Below are 26,109 nucleotides of genomic sequence, written 5' to 3'. Positions count from 1 at the left end.
TGAACTGTAACTCTGTAAAATCTTTGAAATTGTTTCATATTGCGTTTGTTTTTGTTCAGTATACATGTACGTTTGTAGTCATTGCTTCCCTGTGTTTTCTTCGTACACACAGGAGAGAGACCTGGCTGTGTGTGAGCACCCGCTGTCTGACATTGTGATTGCCGGGGAGGCCGCCCACCCCCTCCCCCACACCTTCCACCGCCTCCTCCAGACCATCTCCGACCTCATGTTGTCACTTCCTAGTGGCAGCTCCCTGCAGCAGATGGCCCTCAGGTACGGTGGCCCTGTTGCTCAAAGTTTATCTCCACTTTCAACTCAAACCTGCCCTCACCTAAATTATTCAACCCTATTATCCACCATACACTTGGAACAGAGCATATTATCTTGTAATAAGACTAAAACTAAGGGAAGATATCTCTTAAAAGGTCAAATGCCTTTCTGTATATATATGAATAGGCCCTATAATATTCACCACCGCTTTTTTCACTTTACTTTTTAACCTCTACGGGATCGATGTCCCTATACCAAGACGGTTGATGCTAACATGCGCTAATGTGACTAGAATGACGTAAGTAACAGCAAACTTTCTAGGACATAGACATGTCTTATATGGGTAGAAAGCTTAAATTCCTGTTAATCTAACTGCATTGTCCAATTTACAGTAGCTATTACAGTGAAAAAATACCATGCTATTGTTTGAGGAGAGTACACAACAACAAAACTTTTCACGGCAACTGGTTTGATACATTCACCTCTGAAGGTAAATAATGTACTTACATTCAGTAATATTGCTCTGATTTGTCATCCTGAGGGTCCCAAAGATAAAATGTAGCATAGTTTTGTTTGATAAAATCCATTTTTCTATTCAAAAGTAGGAACTGGGTTCTACAGTTTGAACCCCTGCGGTCTCTGGCTCCACACCAACCCCGCCAGGCCATCTAGATGTGTGAAAGTTAGTGTATAAGCTAATGATCCGTCATGTATGACATTCCTGGGAGTGTGTAAACTTAAATTCTGTATTACCATATCATTTTTGTTATGTTCAATTGACCAATTCGGCACATTTGGGCAGATAGAAAATATTGTGCAGAATTGCAGTGCTTCACTGGATCAATCTGAAACTTTGCACCCACTCCTGTCATCTAGTGGCCGAAAACGAAATTGCGCCTATATTATATTATGGCCTTTCTCTTGCATTTCAAAGATGATGGAACCAAAAAAATAGAAAAGGCATGTTTTTTTGTTTGTATTACCAGATCTAATGTGTTATATTCTCCTACATTAATTTCACATTTCCGCAAACTTCAAAGTGTTTCCTTTCAAATGGTATCAAGAATATGCATATCCTTCAGGTCCTGAGCTACAGGCAGTTAGATTTGGGTATGTCATTTTAGGCGAAAATTCAAAAAAAGGGTCAGATCCTTTTAATAACGTTCTTTCACATTCCGAGCAATTTTTCAGTCCCACAAAAAAACGGCAACAAAGCACCTGTACAAAAGAACTCATGAACTTCTCTTCCAGTGTCTGATTGAAAAAGTTTGCTATATGGTCGTTTAGCAGACACTCTTTTATTCATAGTGGCCAACATGTGACACAGATATTCAGTATACCTGGCCCATGCAGAAATTTAACCCACAACCCTGGTGTTGCTAGCACCATCCTCCACTCGGGCTCCCGAGTGACGCAGCAGTGATTGGGAGTCCCATAGGGCGGCGCACAATTGGCCCAGCGTCGTCCGGGTTTGGCCGGGGTAGGACGTCATTGTAAATTAGAATTTGTTCTTAACGGACTTGCCTAGTTAAATAAAGGTTAAATAAAAGGTAAAACAATAACAATAAAAAAAATCTAAAATCCTCCAACCAATTTAGCTACCAATTTACTGATCAATGTGTGCGCGTAATTCACCCTTGACCTGGAGTCTTTCCCCATCTATCTATCAGGTGTTGGAGTCTGAAGTTCAAGCAGTCTGACCACCAGTTCCTGCACCAGAGCAACGTGTTCCACCACATCAACAACATCCTGTCCAAGTCAGACGACGGCGACAGCGAGGAGAGCTTCAACATCAGTGTGCAGTCTGGCTACGAGGCCATGAGCCAAGTGAGACAGAATCCAATAGGAGATACAATGGGGGGAAAAAGTATTTGATCCCCTGCTGATTTTGTACGTTTGCCCACTGACAAAGAAATGATCAGTCTATAATTTTAATGGTAGGTGTATTTGAACAGTGAGAGACAGAATAACAAAAAAATCCAGAAAAACGCATGTCAAAAATGTTAGAAAATGATTTGCATTTTAATGAGGGAAATAAGTATTTGACCCCTTTGCAAAACATGATTTAGTACTTGGTGGCAAAACCCTTGTTGGCAATCACAGAGGTCAGACGTTTCTTGTAGTTGGCCACCAGGTTTGCACACATCTCAGGAGGGATTTTGTCCCACTCCTCTGCAGATCTTCTCCAAGTCATTAAGGTTTCGAGGCTGACGTTTGGCAACTCGAACCTTCAGCACCCTCCACAGATTTTCTATGAGATTAAGGTCTGGAGACTGGCTAGGCCACTCCAGGAACTTAATGTGCTTCTTCTTGAGCCACTCCTTTGTTGCCTTGGCCATGTGTTTTGGGTCATTGTCACGCTGGAATACCCATCCATGACCAATTTTCAATGCCCTGGCTGAGGGAAGGAGGTTCTCACCCAAGATTTGACGGTACATGGCCCCGTCCATCGTCCCTTTGATGCGTCGAAGTTGTCCTGTCCCCTTAGCAGAAAAACACCCCCAAAGCATAATGTTTCCACCTCCATGTTTGACGGTGGAGATGGTGTTCTTGGGGTCACAGGCAGCATTCCTCCTCCTCCAAACATGGCGAGTTGAGCTGATGTCAAAGAGCTCCATTTTGGTCTCATCTGACCACAACACTTTCACCAGTTGTCCTCTGAGTCATTCAGATGTTCATTGGCAAACTTCAGACGGGCATGTATATGTATTCTTGAGCAGGGGGACCTTGCGGGCGCTGCAGAATTTCAGTCCTTCACAGGTAGTGTGTTACCAATTGTTTTCTTGGTGACTATGGTCCCAGCTGCCTTGAGATCATTGACAAGATCCTCCCGTGTAGTTCTGGGCTGATTCCTCACCGTTCTCATGATCATTGCAACTCCACGAGGTGAGATCTTACATGGAGCCCCAGGCCGAGGGATATTGACAGTTCTTGTGTTTCTTCCATTTGCGAATAATCGCACCAAATGTTGTCACCTTCTCACCAAGCTGCTTGGTGATGGTCTTGTAGCCCATTCCAGCCTTGTGTAGGTCTACAATCTTGTCCCTGACATCCTTGGAGAGCTCTTTGGTCTTGGCCATGGTGGAGAGTTTGGAATCTGATTGATTGATTGCTTCTGTGGACAGGTGTCTTTTATACAGGTAACAAGCTGTGGTTAGGAGCACTCCCTTTAAGAGTGTGCTCCTAATCTCAGCTCGTTACCTGTATAAAAGACACCTGGGAGCCAGAAATCTTTCTGATTGAGAGGGGGTCAAATACTTATTTCCCTCATTAAAATGCAAATCAATTTATAACATTTCTGACATGCGTTTTTCTGGATATTTCTGTTGTTATTCTGTCTCTCACTGTTCAAATAAACCTACCATTAAAATTATAGACTGATCCTTTATTTGTCAGTGGGCAAACGTACAAAATCAGCAGGGGATCAAATACTTTTTTCCCCCCACTGTAGGGCCGTTTCCCGGGACCCATATTATATTAAGCCTAATACTGGACTAATAAGGTTCATTTAAATGGCGAATCTCCATGGAGAATGATTTTTAAACCAGGACTAGGTTCAAGCTAGATCTGGCCCATTAAGTTTTGTGATAGCTAGCTCGACCTTATGAAGGTTGGTAGAAAAGAGACTAGGTGAGACATATACCACAGACGCTGTCTGAGACCCAAGTGCAGACCAACAGATACCGGAGTTTTGTTCATTAGGGGATGCAACGGAAAGCTGTTTTTAACCTTTTTTATTCAGTCCGTTTTATTCCGTTTTGTGCCTAATGAACTTGACCCTGGATCGTCTGATACTTGTGCATTATTGATGAAATTATTATTTTTATATTGGACTAGGTTTACGAGTTATGACATTGTTAAACCTTTTCTGTTATCCTTGATGATTTTAAATGAATTGTATACACTTGTGTGGCTGAAATTAGAGACTACATTGCTGCTATGTGGTTAGCATTTTTCATAATGCGGGTGGTCAGACAGAGGACTTTGGGATGAAAATATGTTGTCCCGCAGATTATTTTGAAACGTTTGTCTTTCTACTTTGTATGCATTAGCCTAAGCCTACCTATTGTGTTAAAAGCACACATTTTTTGCTGCTTTAACGGTAGCCTACCTTTCTTCTCCTAGTTGGGTGTGAGAGTTCAAGTGCGCCTAGTATATGTGGTATTATTGAAATAGAGTAGCTTGCCCACATGGGCAGAGAGTCACGTGGCAGTTAACTCAAATATGAAATGTACTTAACCTCTCTGGGCCAGTGGGACGCTTGCGTCCCACCTACTCAACAGCGCGATATTCAAATACCTTAGAAATGCTATTACTTCAATTTCTCAAACATATTACTATTTTACACCATTTTAAAGACAAGACTCTCGTTAATCTAACCACACTGTCCGATTTCAAAAAGGCTTTACAACGAAAGCAAAACAATAGATTATGTCAGCAGAGTTCCCAGCCAGAAATAATCAGACACCCATTTTTCAAGCTAGCATATAATGTCACATAAACCCAAACCACAGCTAAATGCAGCACTAACCTTTGATGATCTTCATCAGATGACAATCCTAGGACATTATGTTATATAATACATGCATGTTTTGTTCAATCAAGTTCGTATTTATATCAAAAAACAGCTTTTTACATTAGCATGTGACTAGCATGTGACTAGCATTCCCACCGAACACTTCCGGTGAATTTACTAAATTACTCACGATAAACGTTCACAAAAAACATAACAATTATTTTAAGAATTATAGATACAGAACTCCTTTTTGCACTCGCTATGTCCGATTTTAAAATAGCTTTTCGGTGAAAGCACATTTTGCAATATTCTGAGTAGATAGCCCGGCCATCACAGGCTAGCTATTTTGACACCCACCAAGTGTGGTACTCACCAAACTCCGATTTACTATTAGAAAAGTTTGATTACCTTTGCTGTTTTTCGTCAGAATGCACTCCCAGGACTTCTACTTCAATAACAAATGTTGGTTTGGTTCCAAATAATCCATAGTTATATCCAAATAGCGGCGTTTTGTTCGTGCGTTCAAGACACTATCCGAAGGGTAAAGAAGGGTGACGCGCCCGACGCGTTTCGTGACAAAAAAATTCCAAATATTCCATTACCGTACTTCGAAGCATGTCAAACGCTGTTTAAAATCAATTTTTATGCTATTTTTCTCGCAAAAAAGCGATAATATTCCGACCGGGAGTCGTTTTCGTTCAAAGAGAGAGAAAGTAAACATGGTGTCGGCTCGTGCACGCGCCTCCAGTCTCATTGTCCTCAGATCGACCATTATCCAAATGCGCTAATGTTTTTCAGCCAGGGCCTGCAAAGCCACCATTCATCGTTCTGGCGCCTTCTGAGAGCCTATGGGAGCGTTAGAAAATGTCACGTTATGCCAGAGATCCCCTGTTTTGGTTGGAGATGATCAAGAAGGCCAATAAATAGTCAGAGAGAGCGCTTCCTGTTTGGAATCTTCTCAGGTTTTGGCCTGCCAAATGAGTTCTGTTATATTCACAGACACCATTCAAACAGTTTTAGAAACTTTAGGGTGTTTTCTATCCAAATCAAACAATTATATGCATATTCTAGTTACTGGGCAGGAGTAGTAACCAGATTAAATCGGGTACGTTTTTTATCCGGCCGTGCAAATACTGCCCCCTATCCCCAACAGGTTAAATATGATTAGACTTTAGTTTACTACAGTGTCTGTAAATAAATATTGATAACGGAAAGAGTCGAGGTGCAATCAAAAAATGTAATCATCATTGAAAAGGAAAATGCATATACTGTAGGTTAGGCTGAGCGAGTGTTGTGCCTCTTCAATTTCATTAAGTATTGATTACCCATTTATTTGTCTGCCTGCAAATCGTCCTCCTAAAAAATAGGCTATATCCTGTATGCAAAACATAGCAAGTGTCGCTGTCATCATTCTTGCTGCTTCAAGTTCAGTAGCCATACGTGCGAGATCAGGTACGCATGGGCGGAGAAGCACGGAGCAGTTATCTTTCCAAGGAAATGTACTTCCGAAATATGATTAGGCTATAGTTCACTACGTTGCCTAGAAATAAATATTGATCACCCATATTTCTCTATTTGAAAATCATCCCACTCCTAAAAGGTAGGCTATAAAAATAGCTAAAGAGAAACTCGAACTATGCTCTCTTCAAACTACATCTAGCATATTCGCTGATATAGCCCAGTAATACAAATAGCCTAATAAACTCAGCAAAAAAAGAAACTGACCTTTTTCAGGACCATGTCTTTCGAAGATAATTTGTAAAAATCCAAATAACTTCACAGATCTTAATTGTAAAGGGTTGTTTCCCATGCTTGTTCAATGAACCATAAACAATTAATGAACATGCACCTGTGGAACAGTCATTAAGACACTAACAGCTTACAGACGGTAGGCAATTAAGGTCACAGTTATGAAAACTTAGGACACTAAAGAGGCCTTTCTACTGACTCTGAAAAACACCTAAAGAAAGATGCCCAGGGTCCCTGCTCATCTGCGTGAACGTGCCTTAGGCATGCTGCAAGGAGGCATGAGGACTGCAGATGTGGCCAGGGCAATAAATTGCAATGTCCGTACTGTGAGACGCCTAAGACAGCGCTACAGGGAGACAGGACAGACAGCTGATCGTCCTCGCAGTGGCAGACCACATGTAACAACACCTGCACAGGATCGGTACATCCAAACATCACACCTGTGGGACAGGTACAGGATGGCAAAAACAACTGCCCGAGTTACACCAGGAACGCACAATCCCTCCATCAGTGCTCAGACTGTCCGCAATAGGCTGAGAAAGGCTGGACTGAAGGCTTGTAGGTCTGTTGTAAGGCAGGTCCTCACCAGACATCACCGGCAACAACGCCGCCTATGGGCACAAACCCACCGTCGCTGGACCAGACAGGACTGGCAAAAAGTGCTCTTCACTGACGAGTTGCGGTTTTGTCTCACCAGGGGTGATGGTTGGATTTGCGTTTATCGTCGAAGGAATGAGCGTTACACCAAGGCCTGTACTCAGGAGCGGGATCGATTTGGAGGTGGATGGTCCGTCATGGTCTGGGGCAGTGTGTCACAGCTTCATCGGACTGAGCTTGTTGTCATTGCAGGCAATTTCAACGCTGTGCGTTACAGGGAAGCCGTCCTCCTCCCTCATGTGGTACCCTTCCTGCAGGCTCATCCTGACTTGACCCTCCAGCTGGAAAATGCCACCAGCCATACTGCTCGTTCTGTGCGTGATTTCCTGCAAGACAGGAATGTCAGTGTTCTGCCATGGCCAGCGAAGAGCCCGGATCTCAATTCCATTGAGCACGTCTGGGACCTGTTGGATCGGAGGGTGAGGGCTAGGGCCATTACTCCCAGAAATGTCCGGGAACTTGCAGGTGCCTTGGTGGAAGAGTTGGGTAACATCTCACAGCACGAACTTGCAAATCTGGTTTAGTCAATGAGGAGTAGATGCACTGCAGTACTTAATGCAGCTGTTGGCCACACCAGATACTGACTGTTACTTTTGATTTTGACCCCCCTTTGTTCAGGGACACATTGTTCCATTTCTGTTAGTCACATGTCTGTGGAACTTGTTCAGTTTGTCTCAGTTGTTGAATCTTGTTATATTCATACAAATATTTACACATGTTAAGTTTGCTGAAAATAAACGAAGTTGACAGTGAGAGGATGTTTATTTTTTTTGCTGAGTCTGTAATGGGCCACGTGAGAATTTCTGGTAATTGAGCCTATTCAGTTATTTTTGTGCATTTGATATTGCCTATAGGGCGTAAAATTGCTGGGACCATAGCTGGCAAGTGAGCTGTGTCACATATGCCTAAAATAACATTTAGATTGTAAAACCTTGTCTGTTATCCTATATGATTTTAAATGCATTGTATCTACTTGTGAGGCTGAAATTGACATTTCTATATTGTCCAATCAAATCGTATCTATCTATATAGCTGGGAGATGTTGAACATCATTTGATCTTCCAGGAGCTGTGCCTGGTGACCTGTCTGAAGGACCTGACCAGTGTGGTGGACATCAAGACATCCAGCCGTTCGGCCATGATCGGCAGCCTGACGGATGGCTCAACTGAGACCTTTTGGGAGTCGGGCGATGAGGACAAGAACAAGACCAAGTGCATTACCATCAGCTGCGTCAAAGGCATCAACGCCTCTTGCATCACTGTGCACGTTGACAACTCCCGTGACATTGGGGTGAGTAGGGAGGGATTAAAGGGACATTTGTGTTTGTATTTATTTATTGCCTTGGCAGCAGCTACTCTTCCTGGGGTCCAGCAAAATTAAGGCAGTTATACAATTTTAAAAACATTACAATGCATTCACAGCACATTAAGTGTGTGCCCTCAGGCCCCTATTCTACTACCACATATCTACAACACAAAATCCATGTGTACGTGTGTGTATAGTGTGATGTTATCGTGTGTGTGTGCATGTGTCTGTGACTATGTTTGTGTTGCTTCAAGTCCCCGCTGTTCCATAATGTTTTTTTAAATCAAATTTTACTGCTTGCATGTAGTCATGGCTCTATGTAATACTGTGCACCTCCCATAGTCTGTTCTGGACTTAGGGACATGCACTCCAAAATCAAATTTGTCAGATGACACAATCTAAAATTCATGGAAAACTGTCTGTTTCATTGATATTAAAGGCGCTCTTCTCTAACTCCACAGAACAAAGTCACCTCCATGACGTTCCTGTGTGGCAAAGCCGGGGAGGACCTCTGCAGAATCAAACAGGTTTGGCCTCTTATTTCTATAGCTCCAGGCATCTGAGTGCGTGGGTTTTGTGAATAAGGAAGGATTCTTTCTATTCCCCAGTGCATTACATTTGACCCAAACCACATGGGGCACTGGTCAAAAGCCTCTGATTAAAAGTAGATTACTACATGTAGCTAACCACTATTAGTACAGGATATAGCAAACTTACAGCAATTGAAGCCCTTCTGTACAATTTGTATTGCAATTTACTGTATGTTCATGAAAGCCATTTTCAGAAGAAAAACAAAGGAGAAGCCGTACTAAACATTTTGATTCACCTTGGCATCAACACAACCTTCACTGACCAATCCCTTCCATCTCCCCACCTCTCTCCAGATCGACCTTGATTCGCATCACATGGGCTGGGTCACCAGCGAGGTTCCTGGGGGAGACCACCATGTGATCAAGGTGGAACTGAAGGGGCCCGAGAACACGCTGCGGGTGCGCCAGGTCAAGGTGCTGGGCTGGAAGGCTGGCGAGAGCATCAAGATCGCGGGGCAGATCTCGGCCAGCGTGGCCCAGCAGAAGAACTGCGAGGCCGAAACACTCCGCGTTTTCCGCCTCATCACCTCACAGGTCGGTTCACCTGTCAATCAATCGTACTATGACCTCATAGGACCGTTCACCTGTAAATCACTCATAATCTCACCTCACTGGTCGGTTGGCCAATCAGTCACTATGGGGCCAAAATGTTAATGTTTTCTTTCTCTACCACTTTAGGTCTAATAGAATTGGATAGGTTCAAGCTTTACCCTTGGTGTGCATGTGTTATGTGTGTAGGTATTTGGGAAGCTAATCTGCGGAGATGCTGAGCCCACCCCTGAACAGGAGGAGAAGAACCTGCTGTCATCACCAGAGGGGGAGGACAAGGTCAGGGGTCATACTGTATACCAGTGTTTCCCAACCTTTTTCAACCACCCCCTATTTCACACTGTCTTTTTGCAAATAAAGACCAGAAAACAAACATGATATATTTCTGTTTACCTGTTATTGTTTACCTGTCATCAGGCGCCGTCAGACGCAGACCTGAAGGAACACATGGTGGGCATCATTTTCAGCCGGAGCAAGCTGACCAACCTGCAGAAACAGGTCAGTAGTCTGTGGAATACCTGGCCAATAAAGTACAATGAACTAAAATAGTACAATACAACTACAACCACACAAAATGTGATATCTGGCTACAGTAATCCTCAGTAGAAGGCTTTGAGAGTTCAAGCCCCTGACTCTGCTTCCCTTGTGTATGTTATCTTCACACTTGGAATTGACTTCATATCCCTTTATCGCTTTCCCCTCCTTCCTCCTCCTCCCTCCAGGTGTGCACCCACATCGTCCAGGCCATCCGCATGGAGGCGACCCGGGTGCGCGAGGAGTGGGAGCATGCCATCTCCAGCAAGGAAAACGCCATCTCCAGCAAGGAAAACGCCAACTCGCAGCCCAGCGACGACGACGCCTCCTCGGACACCTCCTCGGACGCCTACTGCTTCGAGCTGCTCTCCATGGTGCTGGCGCTGAGCGGCTCCAACGTAGGCCGCCAGTACCTGGCCCAGCAGCTGACACTGATGCAGGACCTGTTCTCGCTGCTGCACACAGCCTCGCCCCGTATCCAGAGACAGGTGGGGTGTACCCACATAAACACAGACTCAACACATAACAATAGTTATTTACATACAGTTGAAGTCGGAAGTTTACATACACCTTAGCCAAATACATTTAAACTCTGTTTTTCACAATTCCTGACATTTCATCCGAATAAAAATTCCCTGTCTTAGGTCAGTTAGGATCACCACTTTATTTTAAGAATGTGGAATGTCAGAATAATAGTAGAGAGAATTATTTATTTCAGCTTTTATTTCTTTCATCTCATTCCCAGTGGGTCAGAAGTTTACATGCACTCAATTAGTATTTGGTAGCATTGCCTTTAAATTGTTTACCTTGGGTCAAACGTTGGGTAGCCTTCCACAAGCTTCCCACAATAAGTTGAGTGAATTTTGGCCCATTCCTCCTGACAGAGCTGGTGTAACTGAGTCAGGTTTGTAGGCCTCCTTGTTTGCACACACTTTTTCAGTTCAGCCCACAAATTTTCAAAAGGATTGAGGTCAAGGCTTTGTGATGGTCACTCCAATACCTTGACTTTGTTGTCCTTAAGCCATTTTGCCACCACTTTGGAAGTATGCTTGGGGTCATTGTCCATTTGGATGACCCATTTGTGACGAAGCTTTAAGTTCCTGACTATCTTGAGATGTTGCTTCAATATATCCACATCATTTTCCTACCTCATGATGCCATCTATTTTGTGAAATGCACCAGTCTCTCCTGCAGCAAAGCACCCCCACAACATGATGCTGCCACCCCCGTGATTCACGGTTGGGATGGTGTTCTTCGGCTTGCAAGCATCCCTCTTTTTCCTCCAAACATGACGATGGTCATTATGGCAAAACAGTTCTATTTTTGTTTCATCAGACCAGAGGACATTTCTCCAAAAAGTACGATCTTTGTTCCCATGTGCAGTTGCAAACGGTAGTCTGGCTTTTTTATGGCGGTTTTGGAGCAGTGGCTTCTTCCTTGCTGAGCAGCCTTTCAGGTTATGTCAACATAGGACTTGTTTTATTGTGGATATAGATACTTTTGTACCTGTTTCCTCCAGCATCTTCACAAGGTCCTTTGCTGTTGTTCTGGGATTGATTTTCACTTTTCGCACCAAAGTACGTTCATCTCTAGGAGACAGAACATGGTGTTTATACTTGCATACTATTGTTTGTACAGATGAACGTGGTACCTTCAGGCGTTTGGAAATTGCTCCCAAGGATGAACCAGGCTTGTGGAGGTCTACAGTTTTTTGGCTGATTTCTTTTGATTTTCCCATGATGTCAAGCAAAAGGCACTGACTTTGAAGGTAGGCCTTGAAATATACTGCTCAAAAAAAGAAAGGGAACACTTAAACAACACATCCTAGATCTGAATGAAAGAAATAATCTTATTAAATACTTTTTTCTTTACATAGTAGAATGTGCTGACAACAAAATCACACAAAAATAATCAATGGAAATCCAATTTATCAACCCATGGAGGTCTGGATTTGGAGTCACACACAAAATTAAAGTGGAAAACCACACTACAGGCTGATCCAACTTTGATGTAATGTCCTTAAAACAAGTCAAAATGAGGCTCAGTAGGGTGTGTGGCCTCCACGTGCCTGTATGACCTCCCTACAATGCCTGGGCATGCTCCTGATGAGGTGGCGGATGGTCTCCTGAGGGATCTCCTCCCAGACCTGGACTAAAGCATCCGCCAACTCCTGGACAGCCTGTGGTGCAACGTGGCATTGGTGGATTGAGCGAGACATGATGTCCCAGATGTGCTCAATTGGATTCAGGTCTGCGGAACGGGCGGGCCAGTCCATAGCATCAATGCCTTCCTCTTGCAGGAACTGCTGACACACTCCAGCAACATGAGGTCTAGCATTGTCTTGCATTAGGAGGAACCCAGGGCCAACTGCACCAGCATATGGTCTCACAAGGGGTCTGAGGATCTCATCTCGGTACCTAATGGCAGTCAGGCTACCTCTGGCGAGCACATGGAGGGCTGTGCGGCCCCCCAAATAAATGCCACCCCACACCATGACTGACCCACCGCCAAACCGGTCATGCTGGAGGATGTTGCAGGCAGCAGAACGTTCTCCACGGCATCTCCAGACTCTGTCACGTCTGTCACGTGCTCAGTGTGAACCTGCTTTCATCTGTGAAGAGCACAGGGCGCCAGTGGCGAATTTGCCCATCTTGGTGTTCTCTGGTAAATGCCAAACGTCCTGCACGGTGTTGGGCTGTAAGCACAACCCCCACCTGTGGACGTCGGGCCCTCATACCACCCTCATGGAGTCTGTTTCTGACTGTTTGAGCAGACACATGCACATTTGTGGCCTGCTGGAGGTCATTTTGCAGGGCTCTGGCAGTGCTCCTCCTGCTCCTCCTTGCACAAAGGCGGAGGGTAGCGGTCCTGCTGCTGGGTTGTTGCCCTCCTACGACCTCCTCCACGTCTCCTGAGGTACTGGCCTGTCTCCTGGTAGCGCCTCCATGCTCTGGACACTACGCTGACAGACACAGCAAACCTTCTTGCCACAGCTCGCATTGATGTGCCATCCTGGATGAGCTGCACTACCTGAGCCACTTGTGTGGGTTGTAGACCCGTCTCATGCTACCACTAGAGTGAAAGCACCGCCAGCATTCAAAAGTGACCAAAACATCAGCCAGGAAGCATAGGAACTGAGAAGTGGTCTGTGGTCCCCACCTGCAGAACCACTCCTTTATTGGGGGTGTCTTGCTAATTGCCTATAATTTCCACCTGTTGTCTATTCCATTTGCACAACAGCATGTGAAATTTATTGTCAATCAGTGTTGCTTCCTAAGTGGACAGTTTGATTTCACAGAAGTGTGATTGACTTGGAGTTACATTGTGTTGTTTAAGTGTTCCCTTTATTTTTTTGAGCAGTGTACATCCACAGGTACACCTCCAATTGACTCAAATGATGTCAATTAGCCTATCAGAAGCTTCTAAGGCCATGACATCATTTTCTAGAATTTTCCAAGCTGTTTAAAGGCACAGTCAACTTAGTGTATATAAACTTCTGACCCACTGGAATTGTGATTCAGTGAAATCTGTCTGTAAACTATTGTTAGAAAAATGACTTGTGTCATGCACAAAGTAGATGTCCTAACCGACTTGCCAAAAGTATAGTTTGTTAACAAGAAACGTGTGGAGTGGTTGAAAAACGAGTTTCAATGACTCCAAACTAATTGTATGTAATCTTCCGACTTCAACTGTACATAGTGATATATTATTCATACACACACGGGCACACCGACTCAATAAAGTACCATGGAGGGCTGGTCCAGTCTGATTTCCTGCCTCATGACAGTCTTAAAGAGGAGCTGAACTCAAAAACCAACTTCTAATAATATATTTAGTAGACACTTTTATCCAAAGTGACTTACAGTCATGCTTGCATACATTTTACGTATGGGTGGTCCTGTGAATTGAACCCACATGGCGTTGCAAGCGCCATGCTCTACCAACTGAGCTGCAAAGGACTTACCTGCTTGAAAACGTCCTATATGGAATCAGTATTAGTCTTAAACAATTGTACTAGTTGCAAAAATTGTAGAACTTTGGTCACAGTCAGTATCTTCCAAAACTGGGATTTGCGCAATTTTAGCAATCTAAGGTACATAATTTTTTCTTGGTTTGAGATTTGAATCCTGCCCACGTCTGGCAGCACCCGAACAACCAACCTACAGTCCACCCTTTTTCTTTACAGACAGCAGAGCTAACCAATTGAAGCATTAACACACAGCGTCTCGGGACTAGTTTGATGAGACTTGTTCGTTATAAAAGGCTTGGGTTTTTCCAACTCAAACATCCTCACATTTGTGAAAGAACTTTAGGGTCACAAACACAACAGTCATCAAAGATAGGGAAATGCTCGGAGCTTGGGATTCTTGACCAATCACGTTCACATTCGGTTGCTAAGTCATTTGTCATGCATACGGTGGCTGTTTGGATATTTCAAGTAAAGTGGAACACATATTTTATGTTTACATTTTACTCATATAGCAGATGCCCTTATGCAGAGCGACTTACAGTTTCATACATTTTTTGTAGTAGTCCCCCATGGGAATCGAACCCACAATCCTGGTGTTGCAAGCTCCATGCTCTACCAACTGAGCTACACGGGACACAGAACAGTACACTATTAGCAAAAATGACACACTTCTAACTGTTGCTTTAGTCATGGCTTCTAGTGTTTTTTTTATTTTTTAAACAAGGCTAAATCAGTGAGTTCAGCCCCACTTTAACATCAGTAAAGCTAAAGAGAGTCTCTGCATGATGTATATCACTCCAGCCGTTTAATAACATTGACTACATGGCTATCCTTTCTCACCCTTCACCTGTCCCGTCTTTCCCAGGTGACCTCTCTCCTCCGTCGTGTCCTCCCAGAGGTGACACCCGTGCGCCTGGCCAGCATCATCGGCATCAAGGCCCTGCCGCCTGCCGATATCGGTGACATCATCCACTCGACCGAGAAGGGTGACTGGAACAAGCTTGGCATCCTGGACATGTTCCTGGGCTGCATCGCCAAGGCACTCACCGTGCAACTCAAGGCCAAGGGAACCACCATTGCCGGCATGGCGGCAGGCAAAGGCATCACTACTGTCACGCTGCCCTTGATCTTCAACTCCAGGTGAGACAACAACTTTGTGATTTACCTTCATTAGGCACAAAATTTGAAGAAAATGGTCCAAAAACTTGTGGACTTGTCCAGTAAGAAAAGCTTGCTTTTGTTTTACTTTGCAAGACGTGAGATGACCCATGTCATCTCACAAAAGCGATTCATGACTTCGTCAACAAACATTTTGAGATATTCTCTAACCAGTTGTCATTTGTGGTGGTTTGTATATTGACTATCAGATGTGATTTCTCCTGATTGAACAGGAATTTTCAATATAATCTCATTCAAATGTATTTATAAAGCCCTTTATACATCTTACTGACATTCTCTTGTATTCATACATTTCTGGAATTGACCTAACTTCCCGAAACCAATATACAGTACTTGTTTTGCTATTCCTATCTCTAGTATTGTGTCCCAAAATGAACATATTGGTCGAACACTGCCTCTCTCCATGTGCAGCTACATACGCCGGGGAGAGAGCCACTGGTGGATGAAGGGATCCACTCCCCCTCAGATCGCTGAGATTATCATCAAGCTGGTCAAAGACATGGCTGCCGGACACCTGTCGGACGCCTGGTCTCGGGTGACGAAGAACGCCACCGCTGAGACCATCATGGCTCTCACCAAGATGGAAGAGGAGCATCGCTCACCAGTCCGTTGCATCGCCACCACCCGGGTACGGCTGTTCTCATATCACACGACCATATTGTGTGTGTTTAGCAGACCTGGGTTCAAATGCTATTTCATTACTTTCACATTTCATAGTATTCAGATTCATTTTTGGAAAATACAAGTAGTTAAATATTGGAATATAAGTGTATTTAAATAACAAACAATGAAAATACATGTATTTGAACCCAGGTCTGGTGTTTGTGTGAAGGATGTTTGTATGTGCACATGCACGTGTGTTAGGTTAGTGTGTGTGTTTGAGTACATTTTTAACCTCTCTGTCCTTTCTCTCTGTACTGTAGTTGTGGCTTGCTCTGGCCTCTCTGTGTGTGCTGGACCAGGATCATGTGGACAGGCTGTCCTCAGGCCGCTGGATGGGCAAAGAAGGACAGCAGAAACAGATAGTAACTTATTAGCCCATAGAACACGTGCATTTTGGCAAAGCAATATAGACTCAAGACTCTTTTTTTCTGAATTGTAATCTGTTGAGATAATGCATAAATTAATGGATTTGATTTATAGCACACCAAATCGCATTCCTTACAAATGCAACAATTTTACATTTAGCTATACACATTTTACAGTTCTGGGTGGATGAAATGAGGGAAAGTTGTCTCGAGGTGTTCAGGTCGTAACCGTAAAGTCTTGTTGTGCTCCTGTCCACAGCCCATGTGCGATAACCATGATGACGGCGAGACAGCAGCCATCATCCTGTGTAACATGTGTGGTAACCTGTGTACCGACTGTGACCGCTTCCTCCACCTGCACCGACGCACTCGCTCCCATCAGAGACAGGTCAGTAGTACCCACATTCACCTGTAGGGGGCACTCTGCCCCCAGTCATATAGCTAGACTGGGAGCCTGTTGAAGTGTCAATGCTTCTTTCCACCTTGGTACCACCTGCAATAATGTGTATACCAGGGTTTCCATTAGGAAAATTTGCCACCGGACAAGGTGACCTGCAAGATTGAAGTTTACTAGACATTAGAGAAATTTACCAGACATCAGTATGCATTGGATGCGTAACCCATTATAGGGTATAGTTACGGTGCTTAGAATGCAGAAATCATTTTAAAAGAATAGAAATGAGCCTGTAAAGTTGTAATAAAGTACAACGATGTTCTTATACCAACATGAAAGGTGTTATTGTCTTCATCCCTACTATAAATGTGCCGAATACAGTGAAATGCTTACTTACGAGCCCCTAACCAACAATACAGTTGTTGACTTCTGTAACCGTGAAAGCCTTGGTTTCATGCATGTTAACATTAGAAGCCTCCTCCCTAAGTTTGTTTTATTCACTGATTTAGCACGCTCTGCCTAGCCGTGTCTGAATCCTGGCTTAGGAAGACCAACAAAAATCCTGAAATTTCCATCCCATAATATTTTCTGACAAGATAGAACTCTCAAAGGGGGCGGAGTTTCAATCTACTGCAGAGAGAGCCTGCAGCGTTCTGTCATACTATCCAGGTCTGTACCCAAACAATTCGAGCTTCTACTTCTAAAAATCCACCTTTCCAGAAACAAATCTCTCACCGTTGCCACTTGTTATAGACCCCCTTCAGCCCCCAGCTGTGCTCTGGACACTATGTGAATTGATTGCCCCCCATCTATCTTCAGAGCTCGTACTGTTAGGTGACCTAAACTGGGACATGCTTAACACTCCGGCTATCCTACAGTCAAGTTAGATGTCCTCAATCTCACACAAATTATCAATGAACCTACCAGGTAGAACCCCAAATCCGTAAACACGGGCACCCTCATAGATATCATCCTGACCAACCTGCCCTCTAAATACACCTCTACTGTCTTCAACCAGGATCTCAGCGATCACTGCCTCATTGCCTGCGTCCATAACGGGTCTGCGGTCAAACGACCACCCCTCATCACTGTCAAACGCTCCCTAAAACACTTCAGCGAGCAGGCCTTTCTAATCAACCTGGCCCGGGTATCCTGGAAGGATATTGACCTCATTCCGTCACTAGAGGATGCCTGGTTATTCTTTAAAAGTGCTTTCCATCTTAAATAAGCATGCCCCATTCAAAAAATATATATAAAACCAGGAACCGATATAGCCCTTGGTTCACTCCAGACCTGATTGCCCTTGACCAGCACAAAAACATGTGGCGTACTGCATTAGCATCGACGAATAGCCCCCGCGATATGCAACTTTTCAGGGAAGTTAGGAACCAATATACACAGGCAGTTAGGAAAGCTAAGGCTAGCTTTTTCAAACGGAAATTTGCATCCTGTAGCACAAACGCCAAAAAGTCCTGGGACACTGTAAAGTCCATAGAGAATAAGAGCACCTCCTCCCAGCTTCCCACTGCACTGAGGCTAGGAAACACTGTCACCACCGATAAATTCACGATGAGAATTTCAATAAGCATTTTTCTACGGCTGGCCATGCTTCCCACCTGGCTACCTCTACCCCGGTCAACAGCCCTGCACCCCCCACAGCAACTTGCCGTAGCCTCTCCCATTTCTCCTTCACCCAAATCCAGATAGCTGATGTTCTGAAAGAGTTGCAAAATCTGGACCCTTACAAATCAGCTGGGCTAGACAATCTGGACCATCTTTCTAAAATTATCCGCCGCAATTGATGCATCCCCTATTACTAGCCTGTTCAACCTCTTTCGTATCGTCTGAGATCCCCAAAGTTTGGAAAGCTGCCACGGTCATCCCCCTCTTCAAAGGGGGAGACACTCTAGACCCAAACTGTTACAGATCTATATCTATCCTACCCTGCACGAGTCAGATTCTGCACCAAGAGGTGTTGCAACGTCTTTTTCCCAAGGGGTCCTTTCAGTGTGGTCAGTGGAGACGGCACATTTGGTTGTTTTTCCATCAGTGGGACCAAACGATCCATCAGTCTGCTCCTAGTAGCAGGTGTTCAGTTCCGAGGCTGGTAACATACACAGGGTGAACAAGCAATATGTCTTGGAAGTGTAGTTTCAGCATGAGGCGAGGTAGTCTGAGTGAAACATCGAAGGTTAGTGTTGCATCGTTCCGTATTTAACTAACGTTCAGCTATTTGAGAGATGAGTGTTATTGTCGAGCCTGAATCAATTAGCGCTCACAGGTTAAGCAGTCCTCCAGGACTGTTTTGAGGTATGGCCTCTGAGTTGCGTTATGTTGTCATATTCCCCACAAAGTGGAGTGGTTGTTTTCAACGGTGTGATGCCATTTGTGTTCATAGTTAAAACAGATTGACTTACCTGAGTTTGAGTGGTATTGGCTTTTGCGATGGTGTTTACCTTGTGCGTCGCAACATTTGTATCTGAGTGTATAGTCCAAGCCCGTGGGCTTGTTGCTTGATCGAGCGGGCCCTGGCTATGGTTTCAAGTGAGAGCTGGGATAAGTTGATTGTTTACGTCTTCGCAAATTATGTTTATTTTTTTGCGGACCTGTTCTACTGCAATTCCACGACTGGTCATGGTGACTTATCTTTTTCCTCTTTCTCAAATTTTTGGCGCTTTTGTACTTCTCTTAGCAGAGCTCCTAGAGAGCATCGGTCTACAATTTGGTCGTCATTAAACCCTTTGTTACGCTTGTGACACTTTGTGTGGATTGGGTGCAGGAACGTAGCGATCACGTTGATTGTAGCGGTAGCCGTTACGCTGGTGACGTACTTTAGTTATTTTGACCGCTGTGGTTATTGATATTGTGGTTTCGTGGTAGATATCGTTGTTGTGCGTCATCTCGCAACGCTCCTATCCCTGACAACGCACCCGCTAAGTGGAGTGAGTGCTACAAAGTTGATTTCACTTCCATTCGCTCCTGAGGCTGCCTCTTTGAAGATAGGCTAGCCAGCCGTGTCGATGGTTCCCATGGAGGTGATAAGAGTAGCGTAATACAATGGTTTGAGAAGAGTAGTAGAATGGTCCCACTTAAATTCACTTTTCTAAATATTTTACTTAGGACCGCTAATCAGCCATACCAGTGATTGTCCGGGAGGTGATGTTATTGTCTCTACCTCGTGTTGAGATCAAACCACTTTGGACGTGAGCTGCAGCTCAAGGCCTCTGGTCTGATATGTTAATTTTTAACCCCTCATATTATACAGTTCTTCAAAAGGGGCGGTTCGTCAGGCTGACACGCTCTCTGACCTCACTCAAGGGGAAGGTGACTACTCACTTGTACAAAGTTATAGAAACAATTTCCTCTTATAGTTTCTAAGATCACATCCCTTAACGAAAACACAACATTTTTCATAAACAACGTAGAGGATGGTCACTGAGCTCTTCAGTAAGGCCGTTCTACTGTCAATGTTTGTCTATGGAGATTGCATGGCTGTGTGCTCGATTTCACACACCTGTCAGCAATGGGTGTGGCTGAAATAGCCTAATCCACTTGTTTGAAGGGGTAGCCACATACTTTTGTATATATAATGTATATATAGCTTAAACTGACATTTTTATGGGGATTTCTTTATTATGCTAATTCGATTTCAGTGGGGCGCAGACATAGACCTTAGGGGGTTAACTAACTTGCAAGAACTAACTTGCAAGATCAAGCTTGGTTACAACCGAGACAATCAATCCCCTCCTGGATCAGGATTCCTGCTGCTTACATTTGTTTTCTGCCCCAAGAATGCTTTATTTATTTATTTTTATAAATGGTGCACCTTGTGTGCACCTCGGTAATACCATATACCCCGATATGGTACTATAAAGGTATGAAAATCTGAATATCGCCAAGATGTTTTTTTCAATATTACCATTAATTCTGACAATATGTCTTAAACATCTTACAGACCCTAAAATCCAACTCATCCCTTTCTGGCAGGCATGATGTGTAATTTAATATGGTGGTATCCCTGGTCTCCCTGCTGTTTCTCTCCAGGTGTTTAAGGAGGAGGAGGAGGCAATCAAGGTGGACCTCCACGAGGGCTGTGGGAGGACGAAGCTCTTCTGGCTCATGGCTCTGGCCGACTCCAAGACCATGAAGGCCATGGTGGAGTTTAGGGAACACTCGGGTAACAGAACCTATCCAGACCCTTTTCTGACCCTGCCAAGAAACAACCCCTAGCTAGCCATTACCCCCCTAGATACGTGCAGATCTGAGAGGGACTGGATAGATGTAATCAAGAAACAACCCCTAGCTAGCCATTACCCCCTAGACACGTGCAGATCTGAGAGGGACTGGATAGATGTAATCAAGAAACAACCCCTAGCTAGCCATTACCCCCCTAGATACGTGCAGATCTGAGAGGGACTGGATAGATGTAATCAAGAAACAACCCCTAGCTAGCCATTACCCCCCTAGATACGTGCAGATCTGAGAGGGACTGGATAGATGTAATCAATATGATGACAGTTAAAGTGGAGCTACTACTTTATTGATTTTACCTTTCAAATTTTTTACAATCATAAGACTGTCATGACTGTGAATAGCATCTGCTGTGTGATTTTTATGACAAGGTTATGTATTCCTTCTATAGCCTTCTCTCGTGCATAGCTAATGCTCTGCCTCTGTGCAGGGAAACCAGCCTCCAGCAGCTCAGATGCCTGCAGGTTCTGTGGCACCAGGAACGGCACCGAGCTCTCGGCTATGGGCAGTGTCTGCTCTGACCCAGACTGCCAGGTACCAACCACTCACAATATCCGTCATAATGATTATAGTAACAGATTGGATCTATATAGCTAGCTCTTTTCAGTGTTCAACACTTAGGCCGTACAGTTATATATTTTTTGTTTGTATTTTACCCACTTTTTCTCCCCAATTTCGATCTTGTCTCATCGCTGCAACTCCCCACCAGGAGGCGAAGGTCGAGTCGTGCATCCTCTGAAACATGACCCGCCAAACCGTACTTCTTAACACCCGCCCTCTTAACCCAGAAGCCGGCCGCACCAATGTGTCGGAGGAAACACCGTTCAACTGACGATTGATGTCAGCCTGAGGCGCCACAAGGAGTCGCTAGAGCGCGATGAGCCAAGTTAAGCCCCCCCACGGCCTAACTCGGACGATGCTGGGCCAATTGTGCGCCGCCCTATGGGGCTCCCGATCACGGCCAGTTGTGATACAGCCCGGGATCGAACCTGAGTCTGTAGTGACGTCTCTAGCACTGTGATGCAATGCCTTAGACCGCTGTGATACAGCCCGGGATCTAACCTGAGTCTGTAGTGATGCTTCTAGCACTGTGATGCAGTGCCTTAGACCGCCACTCGGGAGGCCCCACAAATGTAATGTTTAACGGATAAAAATATTTTTAAAGAGAGGCGAGCAAATTTTTTTTTTTTAATAAAAATAAAAAAGTGGACCCTCTTGTTAAAATCCTTTAACTACCTTAGTTCAACACCTAGCAACCTATTACAGAAATTGTAGCCTCTTGTGGAGGCTAAAAGAGGCATAGTTCAGCCATAATCAGAGAGGAAGATCTGTATCTCTTTATTGGAAGCTTGAGAACATAATTTTTTCTCTAATCGTGCAAAAAAATATAACTTTTCATTAATCTATATATTTTTTATGTTTCAGAAAGGGAAAAGGCACATCCTCGAGGGGATCCAATCAGGCTCGCAGGTCGATCTTAATATACTTTAAAATGACTAAAACCAAATCTAAACTGTGTAAAAAATTATAAATGGATCATACAGTTTCTTGACTGTGTCCAGCTCGTTAATAATCTCTGAAATGAAAGCTAGACAGTTAGGGACAATGTTGGGCAACATTACTTTAAAAGTAATTACAACATTACTTACCATGGAAAGTAACATGTTACATTACTTTTGCGTTACCAAAAACCAGAAAACCCTCTGAGATGCCTTGCGCATGTTGGTCATTCATTCTCATGCCTAGTAGAGGAGGCACACTACCTTTGAATGGCTACCGTCCATAGCCTGATCCAGCGTTTCTCAGACTCAGCCCTGTTCATTTCAATTGACTGATTTCCTTCTATGAATTGTAACTCAGTAAAATCGCTGAAGTTGTTGCATATTGCGTTTATATTTTTATTCAATATATATTATTTAGTTGAATTATTTGTTCACAAGTAAATGCATATATAAAACCAACTGGGCATAGTAAAAGGTGAAGCTCAAATGCAATGGCAACTGGCTACTGGTGTTGTATTGTTTTACACACAGATACAAATTTATTTTAAATTCTACAATTCATGAATTGAATTCCTAGTCACTCACTCAATTTGACCCCCGACCCTGCTGTACAGTATTGCACTGCAAAGGGTGTTGCTATTGTAAATGCACTTTCAATAAAGTGGATTTGATTAGATGTATTCGATAAAGCCCATCGCCTGACCCTCACTCCCCTCCGTGCCCTCTGTAGGAGTATACCAAGCTGGCGTGCAGTAAGACCCAAGCATGCGGCCACCTCTGTGGTGGGGTGAGGAATGAGAAGAGCTGCCTGCCCTGTCTGCACGGCTGCAACAAGAGCACAGGCTGCCTGAAACAGGACGCTGACGACATGTGCATGATCTGCTTCACTGAGGCGCTCTCTGCCGCTCCCTCTGTCCAGGTATACTATACTGTACACAGAATTACATTTTATTTCACCTTTATTTAAACAGGGAGTCATGCTGAAACCACGGTCTCTTTTGCAGATGAGCCTTGCATGAACGCATCAATAAACATCAAATTACACAATACATGAAAAGCACACACAAAACACCGAAAGCAAAACACAATCATATGAAACAAACACATTCTTCAGTAAAAAGGCCCTGAATTGGACTGAATTGCGCTAGAGGCACCAACAACCAACTTTAAGGAATTTTGGACATCCACTGAGTTAGGTATCTGGTAGGTATTAATATCTGCTTGATATTAATACAACATTTTAAAATTAAGCAGATTTACCTAACTCTGTGGAGAGAGAACGGATCTCCAGGGTTAGCCATCCCTGATTCCGGGTCTGCGATCTTACAGTGGGGGAAAAAAGTATTTGATCCCCTGCTGATTTTGTATGTTTGCCCACTGACAAAGAAATTATCAGTCTATAATTTTAATGGTAGGTTTATTTGAACAGTGAGAGACAGAATAACAACAAAAAAATCCAGAAAAACGCATGTCAAAAATGTTATGAATTGATTTGCATTTTAATGAGGGAAATAAGTATTTGACCCCCTCTCAATCAGAAAGATTTCTGGCTCCCATGTGTCTTTCATACAGGTAACGAGCTGAGATTATGAGCACACTCTTAAAGGGAGTGCTCCTAACCGCAGCTTGTTACCTGTAAAAAAGACACCTGTCCACAGAAGCAATCAATCAATCAGATTCAAAACTCTCCACCATGGCCAAGACCAAAGAGCTCTCCAAGGATGTCAGGGACAAGATTGTAGACCTACACAGGGCTGGAATGGGCTACAGGACCATCGCCAAGCAGCTTCGTGAGAAGGTGACAACATTTGGTGCGATTATTCGCAAATGGAAGAAACACAAGAACTGTCAATATCCCTTGGCCTGGGGCTCCATGCAAGATCTCACCTCGTGGAGTTGCAATGATCATGAGAACGGTGAGGAATCAGCCCAGAACTACACGGGAGGATCTTGTCAATGATCTCAAGGTGGCTGGGACCATTGTCACCAAGAAATCAATTGGTAACACACTACGCCGTGAAGGACTGAAATCCCGCAGTGCCCGCAAGGTCCCCCTGCTCAAGAATACATATACATGCCCGTCTGAAGTTTGCCAATGAACATCTGAATGACTCAGAGGACAACTGGTGAAAGTGTTGTGGTCAGATGAGACCAAAATGGAGCTCTTTGACATCAACTCAACTCGCTGTGTTTGGAGGAGGAGGAATGCTGCCTATGATCCCAGGAACACCCTCCCCACCATCAAACATGGAGGTGGAAACATTATGCTTTGGGGGTGTTTTTCTGCTAAGGGGACAGGACAACTTCACCGCATCAAAGGGATGATGGATGGGGCCATGTACCGTCAAATTTTGGGTGAGAACCTCCTTCCCTCAGCTAGGGCATTGAAAATGGGTCGTGGATGGTATTCCAGTATGACAATGACCCAAAACACACGGCCAAGGCAACAAAGGAGTGGCTCAGGAAGAAGCACATTAAGGTTCTGGAGTGGACTAGCCAGTCTCCAGACCTTAATCCCATAGAAAATCTGTGGAGGGAGCTGAAGGTTCGAGTTGCCAAACGTCAGCCTCGAAACCTTAATGACTTGGAGAAGATCTGCAAAGAGGAGTGAGACAAAATCCATTTACATTTAAGTCATTTAGCAGACGCTCTTATCCAGAGCGACTTACAAATCCCTCCTGAGATGTGTGCAAACCTGGTGGCCAACTACAAGAAACGTCTGACCTCTGTGATTGCCAACAAGGGTTTTTCCACCAAGTACTAAGTCATGTTTTGCAGATGGGTCAAATACTTATTTCCCTCATTAAAACCCAAATAATTTTTTAACATTTTTGACATGCGTTTTTTTTGTTGATTTTTTTTGTTGTTATTCTGTCTCTCACTGTTCAAATAAACCTACTATTAAAATTATAGACTGATCATTTCTTTGTAAGTGGGCAAACGTACAAAATCAGCAGGGGATCAAATACTTTTTTCCCCTACTGTATATGTCTGAAGCTGAGCAATTTTGTATTTATTAAGGATCGCAGCTACTCTTCCTGGGGTCCAGCAATGTTAAGGCAGTTATATACAATTTCAAATATTACGTGACATAACATTTCATAACACTTTTCACAACACATTAAGTGTGTGACCTCAGTCTATCACTCTACTACCACATATCTACAATACAAAATCCATGTGTACGTGTGTGTATAGTGCGTTAACAATGACGTAAGGTATGGCAGAAGTTTATGCAAGAGGGCTTTATAGACCGAGAGCACTGCATTGATCTACGCTACTTCAAAGAGGGCCAGCCAACCTTCTGATAAAATGCAAAATTATGTATTCTGAACCTATCGCCCTTACTAAAGCGCAATGCGCTATGATAAACTGTGTCCAATGGCTTCAATACTGCGGCAACTGCATTTACAGTATATAGACGATACAAATACTATTGTTGATAGTATTATATTGTATCTCTATGATACTAGCTTGATTCAGACAGTGACTCACACCTGGGTTTATTAGAATCTGTTTTCTTTCAAATACTTTTGAGGGTTTTTGCCTGCCTGGAGTGCCAGATGGGTGGAATTTGAACTCGTGGGACTGTTATATTAGTTGCAACGCCCCAGG

The 26,109-nt window shown here is 43.9% G+C and overlaps 1 protein-coding gene across 9 annotated transcripts in view; it reads left to right on the top strand.

The window, feature by feature from the left end:
• mycbp2 (MYC binding protein 2) overlaps nucleotides 1–26,109 on the top strand; it is a 347,166-nt gene that overhangs the window by 291,991 nt on the left and 29,066 nt on the right. For 8 of the 9 annotated variants that reach the window (XM_029703702.1, XM_029703697.1, XM_029703701.1 and 5 more), the window contains 15 exons: nucleotides 113–273; nucleotides 1,941–2,097; nucleotides 8,258–8,482; nucleotides 8,959–9,024; nucleotides 9,382–9,621; nucleotides 9,826–9,915; nucleotides 10,054–10,134; nucleotides 10,359–10,658; nucleotides 15,006–15,280; nucleotides 15,731–15,947; nucleotides 16,243–16,344; nucleotides 16,607–16,735; nucleotides 20,786–20,918; nucleotides 21,423–21,526; nucleotides 23,225–23,413. In XM_029703702.1, the coding sequence (XP_029559562.1) occupies nucleotides 113–273; nucleotides 1,941–2,097; nucleotides 8,258–8,482; nucleotides 8,959–9,024; nucleotides 9,382–9,621; nucleotides 9,826–9,915; nucleotides 10,054–10,134; nucleotides 10,359–10,658; nucleotides 15,006–15,280; nucleotides 15,731–15,947; nucleotides 16,243–16,344; nucleotides 16,607–16,735; nucleotides 20,786–20,918; nucleotides 21,423–21,526; nucleotides 23,225–23,413 (2,469 nt within the window). The remainder of the gene's footprint in view (nucleotides 1–112; nucleotides 274–1,940; nucleotides 2,098–8,257; nucleotides 8,483–8,958; nucleotides 9,025–9,381; nucleotides 9,622–9,825; nucleotides 9,916–10,053; nucleotides 10,135–10,358; nucleotides 10,659–15,005; nucleotides 15,281–15,730; nucleotides 15,948–16,242; nucleotides 16,345–16,606; nucleotides 16,736–20,785; nucleotides 20,919–21,422; nucleotides 21,527–23,224; nucleotides 23,414–26,109) is intronic. The other variant, XM_029703700.1, reaches the window with a different exon arrangement.

Source organism: Salmo trutta, chromosome 20, assembly GCF_901001165.1.
Source record: "Salmo trutta chromosome 20, fSalTru1.1, whole genome shotgun sequence".
NCBI classification, from domain to species: Eukaryota; Metazoa; Chordata; class Actinopteri; order Salmoniformes; family Salmonidae; genus Salmo; species Salmo trutta.
The sequence above is the reverse complement of the archived record's forward strand: the minus strand, read 5'-3'. Positions and strand labels throughout refer to the sequence as shown.